Source organism: Mesoplodon densirostris, chromosome 5 (genome assembly GCF_025265405.1).
Source record: "Mesoplodon densirostris isolate mMesDen1 chromosome 5, mMesDen1 primary haplotype, whole genome shotgun sequence".
NCBI lineage: Eukaryota > Metazoa > Chordata > Mammalia > Artiodactyla > Ziphiidae > Mesoplodon > Mesoplodon densirostris.
The window spans coordinates 116,712,631-116,730,533 of record NC_082665.1 but is presented as its reverse complement, the minus strand read 5'-3'; the positions used below and the strand labels follow the sequence as shown (position 1 = coordinate 116,730,533).

General features: G+C 35.5%; 1 protein-coding gene across 3 annotated transcripts in view; it reads left to right on the top strand.

The window, feature by feature from the left end:
* Positions 1-17,903, top strand: part of ACAP2 (ArfGAP with coiled-coil, ankyrin repeat and PH domains 2) — a 169,632-nt gene that overhangs the window by 140,534 nt on the left and 11,195 nt on the right. For 2 of the 3 annotated variants that reach the window (XM_060099323.1, XM_060099325.1), the window contains 10 exons: positions 1,205-1,305; positions 1,914-2,019; positions 7,921-8,129; positions 8,470-8,539; positions 10,069-10,160; positions 11,889-12,073; positions 13,226-13,318; positions 14,374-14,561; positions 14,969-15,078; positions 16,362-16,472. In XM_060099323.1, coding sequence (XP_059955306.1) covers positions 1,205-1,305; positions 1,914-2,019; positions 7,921-8,129; positions 8,470-8,539; positions 10,069-10,160; positions 11,889-12,073; positions 13,226-13,318; positions 14,374-14,561; positions 14,969-15,078; positions 16,362-16,472 — 1,265 coding nt within the window. The remainder of the gene's footprint in view (positions 1-1,204; positions 1,306-1,913; positions 2,020-7,920; positions 8,130-8,469; positions 8,540-10,068; positions 10,161-11,888; positions 12,074-13,225; positions 13,319-14,373; positions 14,562-14,968; positions 15,079-16,361; positions 16,473-17,903) is intronic. The other variant, XM_060099326.1, reaches the window with a different exon arrangement.

Sequence of the window (17,903 nt, the reverse complement as noted above, 5' to 3'; positions counted from 1 at the left end):
ACTGTTCCTTTTGGTAAAGCATTGAAGTCCATAAATATGCATGTGTGCAAGATTAATGTTTATTAGTTTTATTTTGGGGTATATATAAGAGGACTCAGAAGTGGAAAGTGTCAACATTGTGTCCTGAATTCTTAGTTCCTAGCTTTGAGATGGATTTTTCTGTGTCCCAGGATTATTACTTTTATTCCTTCACATGTCCAGCTGTGAGACAGGAATTCCCTAGTACTGTTTTGATGCTGAAGGAAAGGGTGCCTTTTAAGAAATATCACCTTAGGGCCAAAAGTGGTAATGGAGAAAGGTTAATACTTACATTAAAGTGTAAGCTTGAATTAATTTAAATAGAAACTTTAAAATTTGTTAATATTGTTTTTACATATTTGTTTTCCTGAACCTGATTTTAAGAGTGAGGTATTTTTATTTAATGGAAAGGCATAATGAAATTATATGTGACTTGAGAATGTTAAAGATGATTAGAGAAAAATAACTATTAGTTAATTGATGATTTGATTTTTACTTGGTTAGCCTTTATGAATGACGTATTCAACTGTAAATTTCAAATATCCACTTTACTCTTGAGATGACACAATGTGAAATTTTACTTGCTATTCTATGGTAGCAGGTTTATTCCGTACAAGTTCTTTATTCTAACTAATTAGTCCATGGTTATTTCTACTCTGATAAGCTTGGTTTTGAGTTTATTTTTTTATTAAGTACTAAAAAATGATGAAAATTTTCTCATTTTCTTAGGTATTTTAAGAAGCACATATAGGCTTCTTATTTTTCTTTCAGTTATTTAAACTTGAATCATGAAAGGCTTCTTTTTTTGGAGGAAAGTAGCTTTTATTATATGTGAGTAAGGATCAGGAGAGAAATCGATATGAAAGAAAATAGAAGAAAATGAACAGAAAGCTAACATTTATTGAGCACTTGCTAATTAACTACCAAGTGTTGGACTAAGTTTATATAAACTATTTCATTTAATTCTTATACAGCAGTTTTATGAGGCAGATAAAATTATTAACAGGGCAGAATTACCTTTATTAGTTATATCTATGTTGATAACTCCTATTTCTAATCTAAAATAAGATAAAATATAAACCTTTAAAATTAGACCATTTATTACTGTTTTTAAGTATGTTTTTATTGGTAGTTGGTATTTAAAACCTAGGTTGATAAATATGGGAGTTTTGTTTCCTTATTGTAGGATAATCCCACTGTGGTGGTGGAAGATCTAAGGCTCTGCACAGTGAAACATTGTGAGGACATAGAACGACGATTCTGCTTTGAGGTGGTCTCTCCAACAAAGTGAGTGGTTCTAAAGAATTTGAGAGTTGCTTTTATGTTTCCATAGCTTGTCTTAAAGAATTTTCCAGAATACAGAGAAATCTGTGTTGCAGTTGTCATTATATGAGCTAAAGAGGAAAAAACTGCTCTAAAAGTAAATTTTAATAATTAATGATTATACATATTAAGTCAGATATTTATGTAACTTCTACCCCGTATTGCATCCTTTAAATTCTATGAAGATGATTGATGTGGCCATGTGAAAACATATTAACTGTCATGGTAATGAACTGAAGTCATATATTAGATAAATTTCTTTGATAACTATCATTTCATATATCTACCCAATGGAAAAAATTAATATTATTTTATGTGACAAATTTAAAGTTTTGTTTTGTTTTGTTTTAATATACAGGAATGGGTGATTTGTTTTCAGTAGGTAATTTATTTCATTGGTTCCTTGATTTCTTTATGAACATACCCTGTCGTAAAGATAGGTGAAATAAAACCTTTCAACAGAAATTAGTTTCTGTTAGAAAATTATTAAATAGAAAAGTGGACAAAAAAGTAAACCTTCTTATTTTTTGGTTTAATTTAGTATCTGAGAAAACAATGTTATTTCCTTTTAGAAGTTGTATGCTTCAGGCAGATTCTGAAAAGCTGCGCCAGGCATGGATTAAGGCTGTTCAGACCAGTATTGCTACTGCTTATAGAGAGAAGGGTGATGAATCGGAGGTTAGTAAACAATATTGTAATACCAAGTGATACATTGACAAATTTTCTAATTTTAGTCGCAACATTGCATGATTATTAAAACTTTCTTTTTTATGGAGGATAATTTTTTTTGTAATTGAAATGGGTTTTATTTTTAAATTGTAGATTCAGTTCTCTTGCATTTCTCTTTACTTATTTTATATATATGTGTAATATATATTTAATATATATATTTATGTTTAATCCAGTATTTCAATATGTGTCCTAGGTATTCTGATGCAAGTATTTTTCCCCAAATATTTTATTATTCTAATAAAACAGTGAATGTGAAAGGTATTTAAAATTAAAACTGGGTGAAAAGCAAAAAAGGAAAGCTCATATTTTTAGTGGAAATCTCCCTGGAGAAGATAAGCTGTATATAGAGTCTTGGGTTGTAGTCTGGCTTTAGCTACCCAGTGAGTTTACAAACTCTTTTGAGCAAGGCCATGAGTGAGTCTTAAGAAATGGAACTCACCACTTCCTCCCACTAGCTTCCTGAAAATGTGACATTTGTGAATCTGTACATGTCTGAAAATGTCTGTATTCTATCCTCACATTTGTTTGATAGTTTGGTTGAGTGTGGACTTTTTAGGTTGGAAATGATTATTCTTAAAAATTTTAATGGCAATGTTTTTCTTGTTTTCAGAGTCGTTGGAGTCTTTCTTGTTACCAGTCGTTAGTATTCCTCCTCTCCAATTTCTTTGTTTTCTTTTTCTGGAATTTCTGGACTGGTCTTATGATTTTCTTATTTTTCGTGTTTTTTTTCTGCATTCTGGGAGATTTTATCAGTCTTCGAAACCTTCTATTGAATATTTCAGTTCTGCTAGCACATATTTAATTTCCAAGAGTTCCTTTTTGTTTGCTGAATGTTTGTACATTGTTCTTTTTTCATACATGCAGTGTTAGAGTTGTGGTTCTTAATCTTGACTGCACATTAGGATAACACAAGAAGCTTTAAAAAATCCCAGTGCTTAGGTCCCACCCCAGAACAATTGAATGGAGTTGGGACCCAGGCATCAATATTTTTAAAAGCTTTCTAAATGATTTCTGTGTATAGGCAATGTTGAGAACCATTTTATTAGGGGCTTTCCTTGGCTTTCTGGTAATCTGCTCATGGTTGCAAGTTAAGGACTAACCTCTTTGGAAGCTTTGAGAACACAGTTAGGACTTCGTTGACTGTGAGCTTCAGCAAAGTGTGGACCATTTGTTGAGGAACAACCAGAGTTAGGGTCTTTGGAGTCTTTTCAGCTAAGATTCCCCAGAGAAGACTCACCAGTCTCCTGCATAGGGATAAGGGCCTGGCTTGGAGCTAATTGCTGGGGATTGCAGCATTCGGTGTGTATACATTAATTTAACCCTCTGCCTACCACCTTTTAGGTAAACCCCATCCAGTCACTTTCTGTTTTACTCTCCCAGAGAATAAACCTCTAGTCATTTGTGTGTCTTTGTAGAGAGCAGTCCACTAATGGCAGTGTTGGGGAGGGCACCTTCGATCTAACTGCTTCTTAAACAATCAGTCCTCCTACTTTCATCCCCACTTCCAAGATAACTGGTATAAATCCTTGAGTCCTTTGAATATTGTGTGATATAAATTGAGGGACTCTTAGATTTTTCTTATTATTTCCTTAGATTTTACCTTGGTCTACTCAGTTGCCATTCATCCAGCCACTCTTCAGCTCCCCAAGTTTTGTTGCTCTTATTTTCTTTCCTGTTCCCCTATTCTTGTGGATAAATGTCTTAATTTTTTAATTAAAAAAGCTTAAGTTTTTTAAAGTAGATTACAGATATCATGTCATTCCACACTTAATAGTAATTTCTTAATATCGTCTGTAACCCAGTCTATATTCATGTGTCTTCAGTTGTCCTAAAAATGTCTTTTACAACCTGTTTTACAAAGTAAGATCTCTTCTATGACTGGGCATTGCATCTGGTCTTACGTTCCTTGTCTTTCCATCTAGAACAGTTCCTTTTTTTCATAACAATGACGTGCTGAAAAGGTTAGGCTATGTGTTCCTATAGAATTCCTTCTCATAGATTGCAGCATAGATGATGTGTATACTTCATGCTGCAACAGGAGACATACAATATTGTTATCCAGCCACTGTTAATGCTGAAATCTTCTGTGTGAACATGAAGCAGACACATTGGATTAGGGAGATGACAATATGATCCCTCCATTGTCATGTTACATTTCCTTTCTTGTTCCCAGTCTACTTTGTTATTTTGTGTAACAAAATCTACTTTGTGTTACTTTGACCCTATAAGATCTATGCTCCATCAACCATTCATCTAATAGTTTTATAACTGAATTTGTAATTTCATCAGGAATTGCAAAATGATGATTTTCTAATTCTGTCATTCCCATCTGCATTCCTGTGTGAAATACAGGTTTTCTTCATCAACGGAGCTATTTAGTTAGTTTAATAAAATGCTTAATTTTTGGCTTTTAATTACCACATTTGGTTGATTTATTAGCTACCTTAAGTGGAGACAGATATATGTTTTGGGGATATCATTATACACTCGTGGATTTTTGGTAAATACAGTGGGTTCTAATTAATTGCGGTAATTATGCTTTTTTCATATTCAGATTATCACAACTTTGTCCATTAAGGGCTCTGGGTAATTGCCTTTAAAAAAATTCTCTAGTTTTTAGTGGAGTTTTGAGAGGGAACAAATTTAGGTGTGTATCCAGATAATCTTGATGAAGGAGCTAGTGGTGTTGCTGAAAAACCTATGTTAGCAAAATCATACACCAGAAATAGCAGGGATTACAGGAAAAATAGGGATAGGGCCAACCTAAAAAACCGTGTAAGTTTGTAACTTGAATAATTTTGGGGACTTTAAAATCTCAGTAAAAATATTGGCTTGGCCAAAAGTTTGTTTGGTTTTAAGTAAAGATAAAAGATACATTTTTCATTTTCACGAAGAACTTTATGGAACAACTTATTCACTAACCGAATGAGTTTTTTGGCCAACCCAATATTAGCCTAGTTAAATTCCTAATAAATGAACACTATAATATAGAATACAGATAGGACTTAACTTTAAAAATTGGTGAGGATAGCTTAAAGGAAGGGTACAGAAGGGTTGAGGCTTTGGTAACATATGCAAAATACATAAAGATCAGAGAGAATGGTTCAGTAAACACTTTCAAGTCATAGCACATGGCCAACATGAGCCAAGAAGAATGGGGAGGTGGGTGTCATTTTCAGTCCTGTGTTCCTTGAGATGGCCAGCCCAAGTTCTGCTGTGTTAGTGTACTTTGCTTTCGGCCAAAAGCATTAGCTAATAAAGGAAAAATTGGGACTGAACCAACATGGTTTCTGCATTATGTTGACATCCTTTCTCTATATGAAAATTGCTTATGAGCTAATTCACATTATCAAACATGTTTTAGTAAAGCAGACTGTATTTCTTTTTTTTTAAAGTAATCAAATTTATAGAGAAGTTCCAAGTATAATACAAACAATTTTTTCCCCTGAACTGTTTCAGAGTAAGCTGCTAACATATGCCCCATCACCCATTATTAATTTAGTAATTCCCACAATTAGGACATTTCTCCTGTATAAGCATAGTACAGTCATCAAAATCAAGAAATGAGCATTGATGCATTACTGCCATTTAATTCTCAAATATCATTGTTGTAGCAGTTGTCCCAGTAATGTTCTTTACAGCAAAAAGATGCAGTTCAGAAGCACAGGTCTCTTTTAGTTGTCATGGCTCTTCAGTTTCCTTCAGTTAGGAATAGTCCCTCAGTCTTACTTTGACCTTCTTGACCTTAGTTGTATTGAAGATAACAGATTTCTGTAGAATGTCCCTCGTTGTTTTGTTTACTCACAAGGTTATGCATCTTTGGTAGGAATGTTGTATAAATGATGCTGTGTTCTTCTCACTGCATCCTTTCAGGTGGCACAGGATTTTGATTTGTCCCGTTATTGGTGATGTTAACTTTGATCACTTGAGTAAGGTGGTGTCTGCTAGACTTCTCTACTGTAATGTTATCTTTGTAATAGTATTTTGTGTGTGGGGGGGGTACTTTGAGACTATGTAGATATTCTTTTCCTCATCAGGCTTTAAATTTTAAAATTTAATTATATCAATATAGGCCTCTATTTTATTCAATGTATTATAATTCATTACTATCATTATTTGTTTTGTTTCTCAAATTGACCCAAGTTTGGCCAATCCAGTGGATCCCTGGATTCTGTATCCTTTTGACATGTTCCCAACAATCGTTGAGTTGTTCTCTACTTTCTAACATGATGAGATGTTCCGAGTTCATCTTCTTGTGGTTTCTCTGTACTAGCCTTGAAATCAGTATACTGTTTCTCCAAACTTCCCTAGTTCTTTTTGGTGGAGAATAGTTTGTAGAAACCAAGATAAGGGAATATACATGTGTATATACACATATACACACTTACATCTGTATTACTTTATGTATGTATCTATTTGTATTGAAACCATTAGGGCACCTGTTGGTATCTCCAGTCCTGATTTAATATAACAGGGTTTGTTCTAACTCTCTTCCTTTTTTTTTTTTTTTTTTTTCTTTTTGCGGTATGTGGGCCTCTCACTGTTGTGGCCTCTCCCGTTGCGGAGCACAGGCTCCGGATGCGCAGGCCCAGCGGCCATGGCTCACGGGCCCAGCCGCTCCGCGGTATATGGGATCCTCCCAGACCGGGGCACGAACCCGTATCCCCTGCATCGGCAGGCGGACTCTTAACCACTTGCGCCACCAGGGAGGCCCTCTCTTCCTTTTTATATAAATAAGCCCTTTCTCTGCAGTGAGAAATCTGGCTCCCACTTATTTTTAGCAGGTTTAGTTACATTATCAGTTCCCCTGTATGTGACCAATATCCTTTCCCTGCTGCCATTTCCCACCTGCCAGGCTCTAACATCTCTCACTAGGTGGCACTCCCACTTCGTAGTTCCTCTCTATCCTCAGGCTCTCATTTCCTTTGTTGAGCTGTCTCCCTATGCAGATACCCTCCTTCTGCTGCTTGGGAACAACAATCTGCACAGGGCCACTCTCATTTGAGGGTATGCTCCTCACCCAGCTCAGTCCTCTCTGGCATACTGTATCCCCACACTTTCTTTGCTTAGCCCCACCTAACAGCTATTGAATTGAGTTTCCAAAAAGGGCAAGACAAGGGCCAAATTATATTTCTGTTGATTTTATACTAAAATACTGGCTTGTTGAAATGTTTTTAAACCAGAAGACTTTTTAGGTCATATCTTTAATTGCTTAGGATCCGCAAACTACATGTTTGTATTTGGCCGTTATTGGTATAGACTTTGTTGTTCACTTAAAAAATTAGCTTTTTGCTTATCTACCACCTTTTGCTTTTCTCCTTGTTTCGCCTGAGATTTTAGACATCGTGCATTCTGTTGTTGATTCACTTGTAATTATAATTATGCAATTGATCTCCTCATTAGTAAAAGGCCATACCATTTTCAGTAATTCACTGCAGTAATTGAAACAACTTGATTGCAGTTCATTGAATACCTTGGAAAAACTTGGTATAAAATAGTATTTATTTTATTCTTGAGTCTTAATAGTCTCACGTGTACTCTCTCTGTCTCTCATCCTGCGTGTTAATTTACTGTTCCCCTTACCCTTTGCCATTTTATCTTGTACATACATTCATTGTGTCGGGTTATTTTTCAATATTAATGTGTTTCTCCCCATAAGACTAAAGGCCAATTGATGGAGGAAACTATATCTTTTCATCCTTGAATCCCCGGTGCTTAGAACAGTGCCTGGCTTAGGCCCATAATAGGCCTTCAGTTTGTTGATTAGAAGCATTTGTTTGGAGCATGTAGTGTGCAACATAGTATTACAATCCTTTTTTTTTTTTTAATAATTCTTAATTCTTTTAGAAGCTGGATAAGAAATCATCTCCATCCACGGGAAGCCTGGATTCTGGAAATGAGTCAAAAGATAAATTATTGAAAGGAGAAAGTGCATTGCAGCGAGTCCAGTGTATTCCTGGCAATGCCAGCTGTTGTGACTGTGGTCTGGCAGACCCTCGGTGGGCCAGCATCAACCTGGGCATCACCCTGTGTATCGAGTGTTCTGGGATTCACCGGTGGGTAGGCCTGCCCAGGGTGAGAGGCTTCTTTCCGTTAAACACACATTGTAAATTATTGTGTCTCATTGGTTAGAGGACCTTTCCACTTGCCTAATTTGACTGCCAGTGTGTTTTTGTATCTTTTATGAAGTGGATAAAATTCTGGTTTGTGAAGTACTTTTGAGGACTTTGATTCACCATTCCTTATTAACTAGAAGATCTATTCCTATTTATGTATGTGTTGAGGCCTATATTAGAGACTATGTCACATTAAGAGAGAAAAATAACTTGCCTAATGTGCAAATAGAGACTTGAAAGTTTTATATATTAATGCAGTCTTTTTTTTCCCCCCACTTAGGAGTCTTGGAGTTCACTTTTCAAAAGTACGATCTTTAACTTTAGACACCTGGGAGCCTGAACTTTTAAAGGTGAAATGAATATTTGCTTAAAAATATTTTATGTTTTCACATAAAAGTCAAGATTTAATTAATTTATTTATTTTTTCGCCACACAGCTGTGCAGGATCTTAGTTCCCCTACCAGGGATTGAACCCATGCCCCCTGCAGTGGAAAGGCAGAGTCCTAACCACTGGACTTCCAGGGAATTCCCCAAAGTCAAGATTTTTAGAATCTGGGTTTACAAATGTATGAGTTTCTCAGTGCTAGCAGTGAATTAAATTGTATTGGAATATATCTGATGTTATTTTGGCAAATCTGGTGTTTTGTTATTGGTTTTTTAAATTGCTAACCTTATTATGTAGCACTCTTAACTCCATGTCAGTTCACTTTTTAAGGAAACCAGCACCCCTGCATTTTTATGTTTTCTTACAAATTATCTTAGATTCTGTGCCTTAATTTTATATTTTATAATTATATAAATTCTTGTTAAAAATATGAGATATTGCTGTAGTGAGCTGCGTGATGGATTGGTATAGCATGTCGTTATCATTGCATATTTTAGCATAACACATTTGCAAATTTACATTTTTAAGGGGTAGTAGTCATCAGACTAAGACATCCTTTTTCCTGTGTAAGGATTCGTATCTATGAAAATGTCATAAAAGATTTTAGATCACAACTGGGTTTTTAATAAGATTTACAAAATTTATACTGGTTAATAGTATACCCATTTTAATTCCCACCATTTAGTTTACCATACTGTAAAACATATACGTTTATTTAAAGGTTGTAGTGTATTCTACATTTATTTCTGTCTGGAAATTGTGCTTGTGTTTTTATTTCAATCCATAAATAAACCAATAATCCTGTCAATTAAGTAAAGTAAAAAGTTTTCTTTGTGGAATCACTGTGGAAACATCTAAATGAAAGTGATTAAGTTGGCTCCTGTGGTAGAGCCGTATTTCGATAGATTCCATAAATTGTTATGAATTCAAAGGAGAAGAAAGTGGGGGGTGGGGGCTAGCAATCTAATTTCTGCATCAACTTTGCATGTAGATATGAATGAACTCAGTGGATTCAGTTTAGAAGCTTTGGTTGAAACACAACTGTCTTATACATTTAAAAAATATTGAGACTTAAAAAAATATTTAGAAATACTTATAAATAAAGTGTAAGGAGAAAATAGTTTGCTTCAGTTCTGAGTTGTTTAAACCTTACTGTGTCTGGACTTAGGCTTCTTTTTTCAGTTAACTTAGCAGATGTTGTGAATGTGTAGCCTTGTGCTAGCCACAGTAAGGGATAGAAATCTGGTAGAAGATGGGTGAGGAGAAACGCTTTCTTGAGGAGTAGTAATCTTCTAGGGGAGGTTTTCTGGTGAAGAATGGCAAAATGGTGATATTGCTCTCAGTCCTTGTCTCCTTTTGTTTTAACTTTAAGCATCTTTGTGAAATGAGCATTTGCAGAACATGCAAAAAGAACTAAATAGCTCTGTTTGCTTAAGGATTTATACAGTGCTTTTTAGGAAATGATTGCTTATTTTCTGTCTTTCTGCCAAACAGCTTATGTGTGAGTTGGGGAATGATGTTATGAATAGAGTTTATGAAGCTAATGTGGAAAAAATGGGAATAAAGAAACCGCAACCAGGACAAAGGTACTGTTGTGTTAATGTGTTACCCCACCCCACCCCCACCATCTTGAATATAGCTATTATCTTATTTCACTTAATAATTGATATGTATTATTGAAGCAGACTGTTCAGAAGAGATCATTACTGCTTCTGTTAAAATGTGGCTGTGTCTCTCTTGGGTTTGTTAATTAGATAATTATATTTTACTAGTCAGATAATAAATTATAGTCTCCAGATGAGAGAGAATCTTAAAAATTAAGGCTCCGGGGCTTCCCTGGTGGCGCAGTGGTTAAGAATCCGCTTGCCAATGCAGGGGACACGGGTTCGAGCCCTGGCCTGGGAAGATCCCACGTGCCGCGGAGCAACTAAGCCCGTGGGCCACAACTACCGAGCCTGCGCTCTAGAGCCTGTGAGCCACAACTACTGAGCCTGCATGCCACAACTACTGAAGCCTGCACGCCTAGAGCCCGTGCTCTACAAGAGAAGCCACCACAATGAGAAGCCCGTGCATTGAAGAGTAGCCCCCGCTCGCCACAACTAGAGAAAGCCCACGCACAGCAATGAAGACCCAAAGTAGCCAAAAATAAATAAATAAAAAATAAATAAATTTAAAAAAAAAAGGCTGCACACAGGAATATAAAAACTCTTAGCAGTTAAAGGAGACAAAGTTCTGTTAGTGGCAGGCCTTTAAAAAGAGTTAATCTGTTCATTAATATCTCCAAGGATCAAGTTTCTACTACCTACAATGAATAGTATCACATTGTTTGACTTCGTTCTGCAAATATTTGTTAATTATGTATTTCATACATGGCATTATTATATTGAAGAATTACAGATGAAAAGGGTAGCTTCTGGTAGGGGAGAGTACTTACTTAATTGCTCTGTTTGAGATTTTACTTCCAATTCTATATATGGAGACTCTGAACGAAGTGGCCGCCTTCAAGGTAGATAATTAGTTTTGTTGTTCATGTTATTTTTAGACTATATGATTCTTTATATTAGGTATTAAAATTTTATTTGCCATAATCCTATGTTTGATTATATTTTTATGATATTTAATACTTTTTAAAAGTTATTGCCCTCTAAACCAATACCACTTAAATCAGATTCTTATTTTTTTGCTAAAGCATGTCTGTTTGAGTTATTTCAGACCTTGAGATATCCTATTTTAGCCAAAGACCTAGGCATTTTAGAAAGATGTAAGTAAGAAAAGGTATAGAACAAACTTGGTGTTTTATAGTTGTATCATAAATCAAAAATTTTAAATATGATACCTTTTTTGATCCCCCTTAAGTTAGAAATGCTGTGTTGTTTTGAAGTAGTGGTCTTACGAAGAATTATGGTCATGACTAGCGATAGTTCAGTATGTGACATTATTTTTCGGAGTAAAAATGGAATTAAAGTTAACTTCTGTAAATTGTAATAGTTTCCTGGTAATGTTTTTCATTCTGTAAAAAGTAAAAGAGAATATGTATAGGAATGAGTGAGCAGAGAAATTAAGACAATAAGAGAGTGCCATGTTAATACTTGTGATTTTTCATTTTATTGTTTGTTTTTCATTTAAACATGAAATCATAGTTCATTATATATTGGGAAGGAAAATATGTTGTAGAATGTTGCAAATTCAGTTTTAACTAGTATGACATTTAGTGACTTTCTTTGAAAAATTCAATATGTAATGGCTTCTTTTCAGTATTAGCCATGCTAAGAGATTAAGCAGAACATCATGACATTTTTATGTATACCAACCAGACAGGAGAAAGAGGCGTATATCAGAGCAAAATATGTGGAGAGAAAATTTGTGGATAAATATTCTATATCATCATCACCTCCTGAGCAGGAAAAAAAGGTTGTCTCCAAAAGTTGTGAAGAAAAGAGGCTGAGCATTTCTAAACTTGGGCCAAGTGAACAAGTTAGAGCATCTCTCCAAAGTTCAGGTATTACAGTTTACTTGTTTTCTATATAAATATTTTCTTAAGCTGAAGTCACTTTCTTAATCTCTGAATTAGTAGCTGTTGTAGATTTTTTAAATGCTAAAACTGTTTTGTTCTGTATATCCTACAGAAAAATTGGATTTCTCTGTCTTTAAAACAGTTAAATTTAAGTAGTGTTCTGATAATTTACATTTCTAGGTACACTTGACCGTTGAACAACTCGGGGGTTGGGGCACTGACTCTCCAATCAGTTGAAAATTCTCATATAACTTGTAGTTGGCCCTCCATGTATGCGTTTCTTCCATGTCTGCTCTGCAGTTCCTCTGTATCATTGGTTCTGCATCCGTGGATGCCACCAATCCCAGATCATGTGGTACTGTAGTATTTAGTATTGAAAAAATCTGGGTATAGGTGGACCCACGTAGTTTAAACCTGTGTTGTTCAAGGTTCAACCATAATGTGTATATTCTTAAGGAATAAAACTGCTTAAAATGGAAGGGGAGATGGGAATTGCAAATCTGTCATGCAAAAAGCCCTAAATATCTGATTAACCACCTAATAGCCTTCCTGTTTTTTCCTCCTAAATTTTTCCCAGTAACGTTTTTTCCTGCCCTTTTCCCTTCTTATGGCCTGCTTTGTGCTTTGCTAACTTGCATGTCCCCAGTGATTGCTGTAAATAGCGACGAGGCCAGGCGGGAGTCTCTGTTCTGTCCTGATGAGCTAGATTCACTCTTCTCCTACTTTGATACTTCTTCAAAACTACGTAGTAGTAAGTACTACTCTTGTGGAGCATTCCAAGTCTGTGCCCGTGGTCATTGTGCGGTGTGGCCATTTCTCTAGATGTTACCCATTGTCTCAGAATTACACATCACTTACAGTCATACAATAAATTAACTCTTTACTACCCCTGACACATTACGGGGTAATGAGATACGTTGCGACTCTGAAAATAAATTTATTGCCAGGCTTCATGACTGATTCATATTTTGATAAGTGAAGTGTTCCAAAGGATTAAAATTGTCATAAATTTATTCTACTGGTGGTGGCTGAGATCACGTTGATGTATCAGAGCTCATCTCAAAACCTCATTGATTGTGGGACTTTTTTTCTTAATGGTGCAAACTTTAATCACTAGCTGGTTTTTCTTTAAAACAGTCAAAAGTAATGACAGTGGAATCCAGCAGAGCTCTGATGATGGAAGAGAATCTTTACCTTCCACAGTGTCAGCCAATAGTTTATATGAGCCGGGTGAGTTTTGGTGAAATTCAATGTTAATTGGTATTGTTTGCTGAAAAATGCATGTGGAAAATGCCAAGTTTGATTAAATAGTTTCTGAAGGAAGTGGTTAGTCTTTTAGAAGGTACTAAGGGGCAGTTAATACTGCTGAATGAGAAAGCAGCTGTTTTCATATTTGGAAGTTCTCTCTTAGCTGTACATTTTTCTAAGCCTCAAGATATGTGTCAATAGCTAAGGATAATTTTTAATCCACGTGTACGGTATTTCTTATTACCCGTTATCTTTTTTTGTGGCTGTCTTTTATCAGGAGAAAGAGATCAGCAAATCCCCCACATCCCTCCCCAAGTTAGGTTTTCCTTCTGACCTGTGCTTTCCTCCTATATTCTCTCCTTTATGATTTCAGTGGTTATGATCTTGCAGAATACTCAGGATAGTAAGCATTCTTTAAATTATTTGTATTGCTTGTACTGCAAATTGTGATGATGGTATTGGACCATTCTAGGAATAAAGTGAGGTTTGGTCTAGTAGTGAAATCCTTTAGGGATTCTTACTGCCTCTTCTGAGTCTCTAAGTCCAGGCTTATAGTCATATATACCTAATTTTAATCTAATACAGAGTAATTTACCTATCCATTGGGTACTGGCAAGACCATAAAGGCCTGATGTACTAGTCGATGTATTTATAAGAGAAGAAGGTTGTGGAGAGTGATTAGTCTACAGGAAATAAGATTCCTTTGTGAACATCTCCCATTAGCTCATTTTGTTAAACTAGTGGTTTCTTATGTCACAACTTTCATACTGTGATACAGGTAAGAGTTCGCTTTTTTAAAAAGCTGTGGTAAGATACACATAACGTAAAATTTACCATCTTAACAATTTTCAAGTGTACAGTTCAGTGACATTAAATCTGTTCACACTGTTATGCTGCCATCACCACCGTCTATCCACAGAACTCTTTTCATCTTACAGAACTGAAATTCTGTACCTATGAAGCAATGACTCCCCATTCTTTCCCTCCCTCCTTTCCAAGAGCTCATTTTTATTGATGTATTTGTGTTTGCTTTTCAGAGGCAGAAAGGCAGGATTCTTCTGTGTTTCTCGACTCTAAACATCTTAATCCAGGACTACAGCTTTATAGGGCTTCGTATGAAAAAAATCTTCCTAAAATGGCTGAAGCTTTGGCTCATGGCGCAGATGTGAACTGGGCTAATTCTGAGGAAAACAAAGCAACACCACTTATTCAGGCTGTATTAGGGGTATGAATTTGTAAATTCAGGTCTTCAGTGGTAGTAGAGCATTAAAAAAATCATAATTCATTTTGAGCATAGCTTTAACATTATTGTTTGCTTTAAGAGATGGGATAGAAAATAGAAGCAGCAGCTAGTAGTGATTTCTGAACATCACTTTGTGTAAGCTCAATTTTTTTTCTTAATGAGGGAGTTCTAGTAATGAAAGTAGTGGGTTTTGCTAGATCACAAACTGCAAATTGAATCCCAGTTAGAAGTAGTTCTTGGGAAGAAAATAATATAATTTATCATTTTTGCAGGGGGGTATTTTCTCTTTTGGGGAAAATACAATAGAAAGGCTATTAGAGTAAAGTAAATACTCTGTTAATAGAAATATATTGTTGTTTCTCCATTGTTATCTTCTTTTTTCCTCTAAGGGCTCTTTGGTGACATGCGAGTTTCTCCTTCAGAATGGTGCTAATGTGAACCAGAGAGATGTGCAAGGGCGGGGACCACTGCACCATGCCACTGTCTTAGGGCACACGGGGTAAACTAGTGCTTATATATTTAAGTAGATTTTATTTGAAAAAATTATTTTGAAATAATGTTTTGCTCTTTCTCAGGTTAAGATTGTTAGCTAGAGCTTGTAAAGTGTTACTTTCCTTGACTTATACGGTCATGCTGGAACTTAAAATTTTTTTAAATTTCATTCAGAAAAAATATATGGTTACTTTTCAGATAAGAATATTGCCAAGCTTACTTTGAACTTTACTAATTCTTTATATAGATCTGTTTTAGTATTTAAAACTGTGGTGAAGTTGTGGTGATTTCATCAGACAACTTAAGTTTGTATTTGTGTATATTTATGCATGTACATACATTATGTACATAACACATACATTTTGAGAGAGCTTTGTAACTTTGTAAATTTTAGTTTTCCCACAAGGTAGTTAATTCTTATTTTGTGCTATTGATGTGTGACTTCTGGAGCAATATTTAGATGCACAGAACAATAAAGCCGTAAAAATGGGCTTTCTACTAGAGGGTACAAATAAAGTCAAAATATTGGCCTTATATAAAGTTTGTGTCATAGGTCATTGTTTTTCAATAAAACATCTCAGGATCTCCAAGTCTTATTACCTGGACAAACAAGAAACTGTCCTCTTTTAATGTTTATTTATAGCATCTTCTATTTTCATCATAGCTTGTTTTGTTTCCCTCTATTAGCAAGAAGATTCAGTTCAATAACTTTATCATAAAGACTTTTCTCTACTTAAAAATGGTTGTATTTAACTCATCCTTTCTATTTTCTTCATAATCATAATTATTCCCATTTTACTTTATAGACTCCATTTATTCATTTTTTTCATTTTTGTCAGTTTCTTCAAGTTATGAATATTTGTGGAATACAGCGGCAAGATTGCTTCCCACTCGTTGCTGTTGTATTATCGTTAATGTTTTATGATGTTAACATTGCCTTGGCTTTCTTCTTTCCCAGATAATGACCTTGAGTGATTTTTGTTTTATTTATGTTTATAGTTATCTGTGTACATCTTTTTATGATATTCTTCGAGGGTAGGGACCATAATTTATACATCCCACTATGCTGTATATTATCAGGTTAAATGTGAAAATATCATGAGATTTATAAAATGTTGATCATGGTAGATTTTTATTATTAGGGTCAATATTCAGTACATCTTTGTAGAATGAATCAAGAATTTCCTGATGAAAATGTTATTTCTTTAAGTAGTGCTTTTTATTTCTTACGGTGAATACTAATTTTTTTTCTTATCGACAATATCTCAAAAACGCTGTTCCCTTAAACAGGCAGGTATGTTTATTCCTAAAACGAGGTGCCAATCAACATGCCACTGATGAAGAAGGGAAGGACCCTTTGAGTATAGCTGTGGAAGCAGCCAATGCTGATATAGTGACCTTGTAAGTGTTTTCTTTTCACTTGATTATTTCCCATACACCGTATTACTTAATACAGGGTTTAAACATAGAGTTTCGTGTGTAGGCATGAAATTCTTTAACTCTCAGTACAGTACTGGGGTGGGAGTTGGATTGGTATAGTAACAGGCAATTTTTCGACTACCTCAGGAATTAGAGGATTATAAGCAGGGAAGCCAACTGCATTGATGTTAGTAACTTTTGCAGTTGCATTTCCTTTGGGCAGTGATAATTAGGGGACCTGTTTGTACTTATTTTTTTTTTTTTTTTTTTTTTTTTTTTTTTTTTTTTTTTTTCTTTTTGCGGTATGTGGGCCTCTCACTGTTGTGGCCTCTCCCGTTGCGGAGCACAGGCTCCGGATGCGCAGGCCCAGCGGCCATGGCTCACGGGCCCAGCCGCTCCGCGGCATATGGGATCCTCCCAGACCGGGGCACGAACCCGTATCCCCTGCATCGGCAGGCGGACTCTTAACCACTTGCGCCACCAGGGAGGCCCTGTACTTATTTTTTTAAAGAATCATTCGTATGAGTACTCTATTTTGAGGTAAAAATATTTGTTTTGGAATGTTTGAATACAATTTAACATGACCTACTAAAGAAAGAATCTTGAGGTCTTTATTTGATTTTCATCTTAGAGTTGTTCATTACACTTGGAATCTAGGAATGTGGTTGTCACCTACACTTTGTTGTTATGTAGGAAGTCTCAAGCATATGTTGTATGAATCGCTTATTCATTCTATTCTGAATGAAGCCCAGGATTGCCGATTCCCTGTTAAATAAGTAGAGATTGTTCCATCTACGCTACTGAATTTTAGTCACTTACAGATAGAAACTCCCTTGACTGTCTTGAACTCCTGAGCTCCCACTGAGAATTCTTGACTTGCCATATATCACCCCTCCCTGACCCTTGCCAGATTAAAACAAAACGAAAAAACAGAAGAGCAAAACATATTTTCTCTGTACTTAGCTTCTTTTCCTCACTGGAGGGGTTATTGTTATTATGGAGACTATTGTAGGAAAATTTAGATCTATTAAATCATTATAGACTTAAAATTGGAGAAAGATAAGTTATTAAAGGAAAGATAGGAGTGATATACAGAGACATTAACTCTGGCTGCAGCTTCCCAGGCAATTCTTACAGTAATGGCCCTTCTTCCCCCAAAATATGGTTCCAAATTGTCTAAGTTTTCTCATTTTGCTTTATATGAGGACGTCAGTTTTACTTACAGTTTTCTGAAACAGGCATCCTCTGTGAAAAGTCCAAATACCAAAAAGGGAGACTTATCTTGCTATTATTAATTCACACAATGGTTGGAAAGGAAATGGCAGGGAATTGTGGTACTTTGAAGATAAGAAAAACCCATGTCAGATGCGGCACCTGCCAGAGAGAGCATGTTAGAAGAGGGTGACAGAAGTC